The sequence below is a fragment of the Anarrhichthys ocellatus genome, unplaced genomic scaffold (genome assembly GCF_004355925.1).
Source record: "Anarrhichthys ocellatus isolate YVR2014 unplaced genomic scaffold, GSC_Weel_1.0 scaffold27, whole genome shotgun sequence".
Classification (NCBI taxonomy): Eukaryota; Metazoa; Chordata; class Actinopteri; order Perciformes; family Anarhichadidae; genus Anarrhichthys; species Anarrhichthys ocellatus.
In genome coordinates, this window is record NW_022280057.1 from 2,638,516 (window position 1) to 2,651,919 (window position 13,404).

Consider the following 13,404-nt stretch of genomic DNA (forward strand, 5'->3'; position numbering starts at 1 on the left):
AATTTGATGCATCATGTGGAGCATTTATTAAAAAATGAAGAACAGAGTCAATAAAATACTAAACTTTGTTTTCACCTCGGATCATTTAAACACTAAGACTAGAACTGTTTCTTTTTTTTGAGTTAGGATTTTATTGTCATATACATATACATATAATACAAAATTTGACTTCTGCATTCAACCCATCCCGAGCAATACACGTGTATTGCTTTGTATTGTTAATTTTGCTACATATTGTGCCTTTTCTAAGTTTAGTTACTGACCTGCTGCTTGCTTTAGCACTATAGTGCATTTGAACACATGCTTTGGAGCAGGATAGAAGTGTAGAGTAAACACAATGTTGTTGTGTTACGTTTAAGTTTGTGTGGTAGCTTTATTAAAAAGCTAGAGTTAGGTTGGATTACTTAGAATTCTAAAACGATTCACTTGATATTTTACAGCCTCTTCATGCCTCTATCATTCAGAAACCATGTAACATGAAATGAATGTGGAACAATAAGCTGCTTGATATTACAAATTACCCTGGAGTTTCAGCAAAGTAACTATTCATATGATAATTTGTCCTTTGACAGCAATAGAAACACATTAAAGATGGTATTTAACACACTGTGATCATTAAGACACTGCAATTAACGGTCCTGGAAACAGGACTTCCTGCAGAATCCCATTACACCGACATCATTCTGAGGCATTTCAGAGCCAACGCAGACAATTTATGCTTGACACAGCATCCCAGATATATAATCTCAGTAGCTGAACCATAACGCTGTCTTTTTATATTCTATTGGTGTTTGTCTGAAATTATTCAGTTCTTACAGTCTTTTTATTATTAATTTATCCTTCGACGTTTAATCTTTCCTTCGGTATCAGCAAATATCTCTCTGCTGATTTGCTCTGCATGTCTGATAAAACACACAAAAACACAGGGATGGTCCTTTTTAAAGCTATATTGTGGAAGTTGGTTTACTTTAGAAGATGCTGTGCAAAAAAGAAAATGCTGAACAGGTGTGAAACTGTCTTTGTTGGTGACTTACTTTGTGTGCTCAATTGAACTAGCTGCACAGCAGGAACAGTCTGGCACAGAAAGCAGCAATGAATATAAAACGCACAGCTCAGCAAAATCAAGCAGCCAAAGTTTGCATTTCTGGAGCAGAACGCCCTGACTAATTCTCTCCAGACTGGAAAATGATAACTTCATTTTGGACAATCACTTAATCTGGCCTGTATCTTCAATGGAAAATCCTAAAAGCCAAAGGAGGTCGGTGTAACTATGCGAATGGGATTCAGGTCTCAGAATGAGCTCTGCACAAGACTTGAAAGGCGTTGCATTTGCTGCTGGAAAGCATTTACTTTTATTTACACAGGCCATTGTGATCAGAAGGAGTCCTTATAATAACTGGAGAGACTCTGAGAAAGAATTTAAAAAAGACAGACAAACAGTGAGTGTTTGAGCGTGGCAGAGAGAAGGGGTGGGGGTATTTGCATACATTATAGGGGTGCAGGTATAAAGAGCGCACAGGGCACACTCATCAGGGCTTCTCTTCAGCCCTCTGCTCTCCTCTCACCGCTATGGACGTCCACGTACGCGGTTGCAATTTCAGCACCGCAGACAGCTCTCTCTCCGGCTCAAGCGTCGGCACCGTGGCCACTCCGCGGGACTCCCCGGCGTGCCACAGCCTCGGCGGGCTGAGCCGGACCGGCCACACGGTGGTTGCGGTATGCCTCGGCTTCATTTTAGTGGCGGGAATCCTCAACAACTTCCTCGCACTTCTGATCTTCGCAAAGTTTCGCTCCCTCTGGAAGCCCATCAATGTCATCCTGTTGAACATCAGTCTGAGCGACATCCTCGTGTGCGTTTTCGGCACGCCCTTCAGTTTCGCTGCGAGTCTGCACGGGAGATGGCTCATCGGAGAGCACGGCTGCAAGTGGTACGGGTTCGCCAACTCCCTCTTTGGTGAGTGCGATGAGTGCGGATAACCTGCACAACTTTAAATCAGTTTACTCTTGTTTCCATTTCATGAGGGGTTCAGTCAAGTTAAAGGTTGATGCAACTGCTTGGCCATAAATTGAAGTATTGGACAAACTGACATTTAACCTGATGATGGCGCTACATGAAAGTAATTAAAAGTCCTCCTGGGAGGAACATGAATGTGTGTATACTTATTTATTTGCACTATTTGTATAGTTTACAGCTTACAGGACACTTGACTAGTCAACTTCACCGAACTCACTTGACTTGTATCGAGAGGTTTGAATTCTTATTTCATTGTTGATCATTGGTGCTTTTAAAGCAGTCCTGTCTACGTTTACCTTTATTTGTCCAGCTTTGCTGTCATTGTTCCTAGCTGTTATTTCTATGTCTGTGTAAGTACATTGAAAAAACAAATTCCTTGTATGTGCACATATACTTGGACAACAAAGGTGATTCTGATTAATGTCATGGCAAACAATCAATAGTTGCTGAGACTTTTATCTTAAAACCAGATTTAAACCTCATGATGGCGCAACAGGAAAAGTCACCAGCATCATCAAAATGCAGTGTGTGGGAACCATGAATGTTTGTACAAAATGTCATGGCAATCCATCAAATGGTTGCTGAGATATTTCCATCAGGACCAAAGTGGTGGACTGATCGACAGAGCGGCATTGTCATCCATTGAGCCCCAGGAATCACATTACAAAGTCCTCTTTTACATCTACTTTCACATTAAAAAAGTAAAGATTTCTTCAGTCAATTATTTTCTTTTTTAATTCAATGAAACCAAGGGCCCAAGAACATCATAGCTGTTCTCCATCCAGAGCTAAATGAGAGATGGTCCTTGTAAGGATGAATCACTTATGAATTGCATTCTCTCCCTCTCCTTCTCTTGATCTTTAAGGTATTGTGTCCCTGGTGTCCTTGTCTGTTCTCTCCTATGAGCGCTACACCGCCGTGCTGCATTCCTCGCAGGTCGACATCTCAGACTTCAGGAAGGCCCGGCTCTGTGTCGGAGGCTCCTGGCTCTACTCTCTCCTCTGGACCTTGCCGCCCTTACTGGGTTGGAGCAGCTACGGACCAGAGGGCCCCGGTACCTCGTGCTCCGTCCAGTGGCACCTCCGTTCACCCGCCAGCGTCTCGTATGTGCTGTGTCTCTTCATCTTCTGCCTGCTGCTGCCCTTTCTGCTCATGGTCTACTCTTACGGCCGAATCCTGGTGGCAATCAGGAGGGTGAGTGAGTTATACTAACCTGTTGCACTCTTAATAAGGTTCATTATTTCAATTCACAAACTGACAAAACCAGACAAATAACCATAGAAATACGAGGGACAGAAATACAAAAAAGCAGGGTAATGAAAACATATAAGGCCTTATGTGGGTTTTTGTATTAGTGAATCCATTATATACATTCATTATTCCTCACTTGTAAGTGGGAATGGAAACACTCTTCTATAAAACAGCACAAAACAAAGTGCCGCCTCTCTCCATGTCCATCTGCTACGGAGCCTTTATAGCTCTTTAGCTATGCTAAAGTGGGCTCCGATGTGGCTTTTGGGCTATCAAGGTGTTCCTAGGACATAAGATCGTGCCTCAGAGGTTGAGTCATGGGTGTAAGACTTGCTCACATGTTTTCAAAGTAATTTCAAGGAGCATCAAGCCAGATAATACCAGAAGCTACAGCTCTGTACTATCTTACCAATGTATCCTACAGGAGAAGGAATGAGGAAGTAGAGGGCATCAAGTTTGTTCTCGGCTGGCTGTGTTCTTGAGGGCAACAACCCCCCCGTCAGTTTCCAGTGACTCATCCCCACCATGGTGGGACTTACATAAACCTCCCACTCACACAAATAATTGACAATTAAGGGCACCCAAATGGTGTTGAACCCCTCCCTGCACTTTGCAACTACTACTCCTGTCAATGAATCACCAAGAAGGTATTTTTAGATTGTGGAAGCAACCCGTTACTATTGGATACCTGCTATAAACACCTCCATTTTTTCTCTAAGCACCCGAGGGAGTCAGAGAGCTTTGCAGACTTAATTACTGTACCGGTGAATAGAGGTTCAGCCAGGTTTTTCTTAGCCTCTGCTGGCTTCTCAGAGGTGGTTTAAAGTGACACATCAGAAGGAGAGATGACATTTATATCAACAGTGTGGCTCATACTTGGATCTTTTTTCTCCACATGACAGCATCACATTTAGATTAATTTCATGATGCTGTTTATAAAGCACACACACTTTTTTGAGATGTACTGTTCCATAATTCTGACTTGTTGAATTGAAATTGGACAAATAAATACCATTTTATTCCAAAACAAAAGAACAAAACATTTATTTCCAATTCATTTATTGGAGCTCAATTCCGTAGCACTCCTTGAGTTTTCAGGCCATATTTTAGTCTTTGTGGTGAGATAAAATATGAATAGGCTTTGTATTAAGTGATGCTTCTCAGATTTATTATGTGGGTGATATTCCAAACAAAAGTTAAGCCATGCAGAAATCACTGCTAATTGAACGTTGTCAGAATAAGTATTACATGACAGGGCACCGAGGAGAGAGAGCAACAAAGGTTGTGGCCTGATACCACACCAGGCGAAGTGTAATTTGACATTTCCTTCACCTGCCCGACACGCTCATTTCTTCATGAAGCTCCGTGATGAGCATCACAGTGCTAATTAAACAAGACTGTGACCACAGAGGTATGAAATCGATACTGCAGAGGTGACAATCACCACAGAGGATATGCTGCTTTAACTGCTTGGATATGATATATATGAGCTAATTTTACATCAGGTGAAACCAGCAGGACAGATGTAATGGAACAGGGCGTATAGTGGCCACGCTGCTGTCCAACAACATGTAATCATGCAGTATTGTCAATAGTGTCTTTTTTAATACAACCACTGGATGGCGTAAGATAAAGAAATGATTGATGAAAATAAAAACACAGAAATGAAAGTGTGACAGGCATTAAAAACCCTACGTCTCCCATTGGCCTCCTGGCTCCTCATAACTCAGACTGTGCTGCAAATGACACAATATGATCCAAGCCTTTACTTTTACTACAGTATTTAACGCAACATTGGTTGACAATATTGTCAAGACCTGTGCACCTTTTCCTCTCCTCCGCTTTCCAGGTGGGTAAGATCAATCTGTTGGCCGCTCAGCGCAGAGAGCAGCACATTCTGACGATGGTGTTGGCCATGGTGTCGTGCTACATGCTGTGCTGGATGCCCTACGGCATCATGGCGCTGATGGCCACGTTCGGTAGGTCCGGACTGGTCACTCCCGCGGCTAGTGTGGTTCCCTCTGTCCTGGCCAAGTTCAGCAGTGTCATCAACCCCGTCATCTACATGTTCTTCAACAACCAGGTGAGGGCAGGGTGGGGGAAGATGATGACCATGTCTCCATGGCATTTGTTACCAGATTGAAGTACGGTGTGTAAGATCTGGTGGTTGAAGTTCATATGTTTGCTCAGCCTTATCTAAATATGAAGCGGGGAGGAACATAGAGTGGTTTCATCCACAGGGGAAAACTCAATGGCACCCATGCCTCTGTGACATTGAGGATACAGCTCAGTCTCAGTTATTATTATCACTCTCAGTGTCTCTTCAGTGCCACTTCTCAGGCACTACATGCAGCACACTAGATGGCACACTTCTGTCTGTTTAGCCACAAGAGCTCTCTTTCCCCCACAGCTGTATGGGCCAGATGTGTTCTTACTGATTTGTCTAAAGTAAACACTGTATACGCTTTGATTAGGTGATTTGCAGGTCAGATGACATTTGGAAGTTGATGGAAATATTTTTAAGTCGTTTTTCACTGCTATTTAACAATGGCTAAATGTGTTATTTTGTCAAAAAATCTTTTGAAACCAAAAGAATCCCTGTTTTAACTTCATATATTTTTCCTGAAAATGACCAAATTCAAGCTTACTGGATATGACCATAGTCCTTTGTACTATTACACAGTTTTACAGATGCTTTGTGGCCTTCATGAGGTGCAGCTCTGAACCCCAGTCTGTTCAAGGACAGGAGCACCCAACTCCGAGGACACAGTTCTCTGGCTTCTTCCTCGTCCACAGACGAGCCTCCCTCCGCTCTTCACAGCGTCAGATCCTCAGCGGCTCCGAAAGCGCTGCGCTCTGCAGCCGCCACAATGACCGCCACACTCTCGTTGTCCACTACACTCCTTAAAAGCTTTTCATCTTTTTCATCTGACAGACTGTGATCGTTAAAACAAATGTTTCAGTTTTTCTCACTTATTGTCCAAAGTGCAACCAAAGGACACTAATTTCTTGACACCCTGATATTGATTTTACATGTACAGTTGAGATTATTTTTTAACCACCAGGGGAAGCCGTTGCAAAAAATATCCTGAAACCTGCCATGTACATGAGCATCATGGTAGCATCAATGACAATGAATGTATGTCGCTTTGCTGGACTGCATGTGTGTGAGTTGCTCTTGAGCATTGATTTTGAGTTATTATTTCAAGTAAGAATGTATCGTATGTATCAAATTAATGCAGTAAAAGACCACACTAAAAATGTTACCTGCTTTAGTCACCGTAGCACCGATGCAATATGGATTGATTTTATCCAGTATTAAAGGGTTATTTTGACCAAGTCTTAGTATTATTTATTTAAAGTACATTGTTAGATATGAAAAGCTCAAGTTTGACCCTAAAACTGTTACAAACTTGTTGTTAGTTGTAAAAAACGATTTAGCTCAACAGTCAAAACTTCAATAACACACATGTTGTTAACAATCAGGAACAACTAGTGACGTATTAGTTTAAACAGCGTCCGAGTGGATAAAAACGGTTCTAAACCATACACTATTTGAATTTAGAGAAATAACCCAACAGTTATTTAAAAAGATAACACTAAGACTTGGTCAAAACAACCCTTTGATACTTGTTAAAGTTAACCCAGTATTGCGTCGGTGCTATGGTGACCTAAACAGGGTAAAAACATTTTTTACTTTCTTAGGCTCTGGATATTTAAAGCAGCACGGACCTGATGAGTAACAACAACTTATTCTGTAACCTCTACAGGCAATACCAGCATATGGCAACAACGACAAAGTTGCATCCGCAAAGTTGCATATTGCACTTAAGCAGCGCCCTGTATACTGTGTGAATACACCACAAACATTTTACATTAACAGGCGTTCCACTTGAATAACTTGTGAAGTAAATAACTGTAATAATCAAACCAGCATTGTGAACATTTGTGCACATACAGCCAGCTTCTCTTTAGTGGTCACTGAGCTGTTTCACTGATGTTTTATTAAGATTGTGTTGTATCTTATTTCCTGCTTTTGGTATTACTCTGTAAATCATATCTATTTGCTGCTACTGCGGTCTCAGAAAATACCCACAGCATCAATACCGTGTAAAATAACCATTTAATTCTCAATACATAGACCTTTGGGTATACTCTGTGTAATGTTCTACTTTAAAAACTAATTAAATACTAAACTTCTTGGGAATTTGATTTTCATTGGCCAAAAATAGAAGTATTGCCACATTGACATAGACATACTGAGTAATACAAGGCTTCATGGCATGCAAAGAGGTGTCAGGCAACACGCACACATTTGTACATGAACCCGTCAGAGGTCACAGATCTGCATCTCGGAGCTTCCAGGAAGTAACGAGAGAAAAACTCAGTTGCCCCAGAGAGCAGTGTCTCAGAAGTGCAAGGGTTGTCACGGACCCCAGGCCTAGGTTTCACCACTCCTCTCCACCATGATCAACACCTACCAGACCAGCATGGCTCCACCGCCGGTGCCTCCGCGCCTCAGCGGGTCCCACTCGGTCCTCATCCCGGCTCCACTTCCATCACAAGGCCACAGCAAGTGTCTAGTCCGGTTTATAGTTGGCGTCGTGTTGCTGCATTTGTTTCTGTCCATCGGAGGATTCATCTATCTGAACCACAATGACAAAATGGTAAAATCTATTTTTTTCTTTTAACTAAGTACAGTGTAGATGTATAGTTGATGGCACTGCCGCATGTATTATTATGGTAATTATACAGCAATCGTCCAAGCCATTACAAGTTTTAATGTTTTACTTTGCCTAATATATAAAGGTAATGGCTGTTATTTGCATTATTGTCTGCTGTTTAACTTCAAATTTAAGCTAAAAAATAAATAAAACTCAAACAGGTCATTACATTTCTTTGTGCAAAATTAATTCAGTTTCATTCTAAAACATGAAGCAACTTCATACTTCAAACTGGGGTTTGTCAAGTAGCAATATAACAGTCAGGCCAATGAAACGGTGTTTGAAACAGAGGAAATGCTCTTGAACAAACAAGTGAAGTGTGAAATTCACAGCTCAGGGTGTCGTTACAAGATGAGCATCTTGTGAAGAAAGATATTGTGATATTAAACTATGAATATTATACATGCATAATAAGTATAATAAAATGTGCATTCAGCATATTGTTGAGCTGTTCCTGACATTCTACTATCTTCATTTTCTCAGCCTCCCTCAGGAATGGGGGTAGAAGGAAAAAGTATGTTAAATTCATTATTTCTTCCTGAAAAGTAATTTTATTAAGTTGCATACAAAAAATGCAATCTCAATGTCTCTGACCAGATGTTTGTTCTCTTCTCCAGTGGATTATCGCTCATCAGAAAAGCAGGAAACTTCCTACAAAGCCTTGGCACGCATGGTAGTTGATGAGCAATCACGCACATCAGATCAGAAATCTTCATGTAAGAAATTTCGGATTTTTTTAAACGCAATCAAAAATAATCAAAAATCTAGAAGTTAAAAGTAAAGATATTCTTAATAATGTGACTTAAACCTCTGCCTCTGTCTCTCCAGTGGGTTATCTCAAGTGGGACATCAACCACTCAGTTCTTAGGTACATCGACTACTACCACTACAGTTGGTTGACTATCCGGGAACCTGGTGATTACTACGTCTACTCCAGGGTGACATTCTCCAAGGGCGACGCTCAACTCGCTCTGGTCAGCAAGGTGAACCTGAGGAAGAATGAGAAAGAAGAGGAGAAGGTTGTGATGCAGGCCTACTGCAACCTGGACAGCAGCAGCAGGTCTGCATTGATCCCTCGCCTGTGCACGGCCACGCAGGGAGAGGTGATCACACTGGAGAAAGGAAACCAGCTCGGTGTCTGGGTACAAGACCTTTTACTGGTGAACTACGAGGAAGGAGCCACAACCTTTGGGATGTACAAACTGTAGGACTCCTGTGTGAGCACATGCATGGACATAATCTGAACAGTGGGAACTCATTAAGTGGATGTACTTGGATTTAAATCTGCTGAGAACACTGTTAAATAGACTGGATCAACATTCAAACTAATGGATTCTGATCTTTTTTTTATCGTGGAGACAAAGACCACATTCCTGAAACATAATTTATTAAATCAGATATAACTGTGTGATTTTGTGATATTTTTGTGGCAGTTGTGAATGCTTGTTCTGTATTTATTGATGTAAATGAGCTTGTATGGTTGTGAAATGAAACTTTGATATTTAATCTAAAAGATTTCTTCTCTTTTCTTTGTCTTGCATTCAGGAGTTAGTTAGACGTAGAGTAAAGAAGACACACACATTAACCATTAACATCCAGACTAAAGCACCACATATTTGATGTTATAAGCATGACCCAGTATGAGGTAATGCATACGATTTTAAATGGTGCAAAGGAAAGATGTGCAGATATTTTCTGGAAACTAAAAAAAGTTTAGTGCTGAAAACAAATTAGCATTGTTTGATGAATTAGAAATACTAGAGGTGATTGGGTGCCTTGTAGAAATTAAAATACCCACAATCATCAATAGTATTAACACAAAAAGTGACTCACACTATTCTTCTGACATACCCAAAATGATGCTGCAACAGCTACACAGAAGTCAAACTTTAACCACACAAAGCGCACGACTTTACGCATTTCCCTTCTGAACCACTGGTTTTCAATTTACTCGTGAAACAGCAAATACTGCATTTTGTCACGAAGCTAAGCCACAAGAACCAAGACCACTGAAGATCTAGGTTACCTCTCCAGAGGTGATAACTAGACTCAATGCCGAATATCATTTTGTGGTATGTAAAGAAACGTAAGCATCAAACTGAATGTTGTTTTTAGTGGTACAAGAAAGATCATCTGGGAAGCAAATTCACATCTTAATTAACTCCTTGATTATAAAATCACACCCACAGTATTTTACCGCTGAACATTATTGGTTCCCATCCATTTCCATGTGGTCTATGAGTAACCCCACAAGTTTCATTTCGGTTCTTTGTCATGTGGCGATACAGATTAATGCAGATTGATCTAATCTATGGGTGGGCACTACCTCACAATGACAACAACACTTTGATACACAATTGCAGACCAAACATTCATACACTGCACAACACAAGCGTCTGCAGCATGGTTTGAAGTGGCAAGTATTGAGGATAATAGTAATGGACTAAAGCATGAACTGTAGCTGTCCTGTTAAAATGCACATGTACGGTTTGGACCTTGACCTAGTTTTTTTTATTTAAATCACTGGATACACCTAAGCCTACCTGTCTGCTGACTAATATAAGGTGTTGAAGGTACTTGGTGAGTAATGCAAAGGTTCTACCAGGAGGTTTAAAGTTGGCACCTCAGACATCACAAAACCTGGCAGAGCGTCTCGCATGTCACTGTCGTAGAGTTAAGCAGAATGGAAAGTGTGAATCTCTATGGAGGTGTGTACAGATGCAGAGGCGATGCACTCTCACAGGAAGTCATCTATTCTAGTCACTACTTCCATCCTTTGAAGGGTTGCTCGCTAACGAAATCTGAACAACCCACAGATTCCTGAACCGCACATGCGCCGAATGCTGCATGGAAAAGCCTGTCTGGGTGGATTTTCCAGTGTGAACGAGGGAGCATGCAGCTCATACTGTGTGTGTGTGGCGATATGTGTTCGAAACCTTTGGAGTTTTCCATTTCTCTCTTCGTGAAATTAACGTCAAAAAGTATTATATTAAACTTTTATTAAAAGGATGACCATACCAAACACAAAGTACAGAGTGTCTAGAAAAAAAAAAGCATTACAATACTTGCAACAACAACAATTGCATAGAACAACCTGCCAAAAACAATACACACAGTGGTCTGGAGATAAACAAGATGAAACCGGAGCTCAACCTCCCACCAGTAAGTGCTCGCTGAGGATATTTGGAGTTGAAAACTAAAGTACGTGGTACGTAATGAAAACAATTTAGGACACAGGAACAGCAATAATGTTAATCTCAACAGGGAACATGTTATGTGACAGAGACACGCATTTGTACAGGAAGCAGAGCTTCTGTAACGCTGAAGAGATTCTGGCTGCCAACTGTGCATCCCACTAGAAATAACAATTAAAGATCATCATTTTTTCCAAGCTGATGTGCCCTTGAGCAAGACACCATCTCTGATGCAGAAGTACCAGTGCTGTCTTGTACCCTAAATAATGCTCTGACATCCCTGGAAAGAGGTGCATGCAAAAACAGCACTTCCCAACAGTGATTGCGCACTACGACAATGTTGGAATATTTTGGGTCATGTGTGATGAAAATTGGGACCTGGACAGTGATTTTTAAACAATCATCAATACCAAGAGACGTGATTAAATCAAGGCAAATGATGAAAAGCCTGACAGTGTGGTGGCTTGACCACATGGTGCGGTCCTTTTTTGGGTTAATTCTTTTCTTAATATTGCAATTTCTCCAAATCTGGCCTTCCATGCCGAGACTAACCCAGAGGTCAGCCAGTAAAGCAGTCACTTATTGCATTTCAATTCCATCCACAGCTGCTCTGCTGCGAGAGTAGCTAACAGTGTTGACAGTGTGCACACACACACTCAACCTCATGAGGAAATGTACCGCAGCGGGTCTTTGTAAAGAGGCTGCATCTTAAATAGCACGCAAAGCCCTGTATGTTTTTCAGACCCGATATATATATATATATATACACCCATTAAGCTTGAGCTATTCTTATTGAAATATTACGATAAACCACCTGTGAAACTTTCTATATAAATCATGCATTTAGTCCCAGTCCGGTCATAAACTCTCTTAAGTTTATCGACCCCTTCGGGAGGCACTTGAACATTTGAGCTCGACTCAACACCCACAAATAAATCTCTCGGCTTGTTTCCCCGTCTCTATCAGCTCTGCAGGACCCTGTTAGGAGGCCACAGAGGCTGCGAACAAAAACCTCTGAAACCTCAAGTCAGACTCATTATTACAGTCACTTTTTTCTCTTTTGAGATGAAAAAAAAAAGTCTATTTTCCCAGCCAAAATGAGGATGTTTTTCTTCCTGCCTTAACACAGCAAAGTAGTTTAATACAATTCCAAACAGAAGTAAAGGCAGCAAAACTACATCAATAAGGCAAACACCACAAATAAATGCTTGGGTGAACAATAAATAATGAATATTCTTTTAAAATTCAAAATAAAGCAAGGTTATGTAATTAATATGCTAAAATCATACTTGAATATATTTTAGTAAGAAGAGTAGGGGTGACATCTATGTCATTATTTGCGTTCTCTTGTATAGAAATGATACATAGCGAAGCCTTTTTCTATTTTATTATGCAGCTGCATCCCTGATAGCTTTGGACTATATATCTGAATATCTTGATTATCACATTTCTGATGCAGAATTCACACTGTAGAAACACTGTACATTCATGCAGTTTTTTAATGAACAAGGGCTGCGTTTGGAAACAACTGAATGTCGCATGATGAGCTAACCTGTTTGAATTGCTTAAACGCCAACAAAAAAACGGTGTGGAGCCGTGTGATGTGAATGTCTAGAATGGTACAAAAATGCCAATCGCTCACACTCATGAAAGCTCAATGACTCATGGGTGTCGTTGTGACAAATAAAACATGACAATGACGAAAACATTCATGATGTGAAGAAAAGAAAAATCAGTCCCCTTGATAACGGAAGTGCATGCAAGAGAACACCTATCGGACTTGATGGCTTCGTACTCCTTTTTCTGTTTCCAACTGAAGCAAACGAAGCAGCGGAGATCTTGTGTTTTTTTCCTTGTCCAAAATTGTCCCATTTGTTGGGGGAGTGTTCACAGTGCCAGTCGCCTAGAGGCAGCATGTTCGAAACATCCCACTTCACCAGTCTTGGTTTCGCTGAGCTGCTTTGTGGAGAAGCATATTTCTGGTCTCATCTAGTGAGGCTGGATCAGGAAGACAGATTAGATTTCATCAAGAATGTCAAATCAAGCTCCAGCACTTGAAACGTAGAACCTCCCAAGCAGCGTCGTCAGCGAGGGAGTTCCACTCTGCTGTGTGTGATTGAAATATGGAGATGCTACACAGACACACAGACACACACACACACACAGACACACAGACACACACACACACACACACACACACACACACACACACACACACACA

The 13,404-nt window shown here is 41.0% G+C and overlaps 2 protein-coding genes across 2 annotated transcripts; both read left to right on the forward strand.

The window, feature by feature from the left end:
• The first annotated feature begins 1,569 nt into the window (after positions 1–1,569).
• tmtops3a (teleost multiple tissue opsin 3a) lies at positions 1,570–6,173 on the forward strand. Its single transcript, XM_031862762.1, has 4 exons — positions 1,570–1,954; positions 2,880–3,208; positions 5,115–5,348; positions 5,949–6,173. Exons 1-4 carry the CDS (start codon positions 1,570–1,572, stop codon positions 6,171–6,173), a joined length of 1,173 nt encoding a protein of 390 aa, XP_031718622.1.
• Positions 6,174–7,692: 1,519 nt separating this feature from the next.
• Positions 7,693–9,885, forward strand: cd40lg (CD40 ligand). The gene is made up of 4 exons (XM_031862763.1): positions 7,693–7,932; positions 8,473–8,503; positions 8,607–8,705; positions 8,818–9,885. The coding sequence occupies exons 1-4, from the start codon at positions 7,732–7,734 to the stop codon at positions 9,195–9,197; spliced, it is 711 nt and encodes a 236-aa protein (XP_031718623.1). The 5' UTR covers positions 7,693–7,731; the 3' UTR covers positions 9,198–9,885.
• The last annotated feature ends 3,519 nt before the right edge of the window (positions 9,886–13,404 follow it).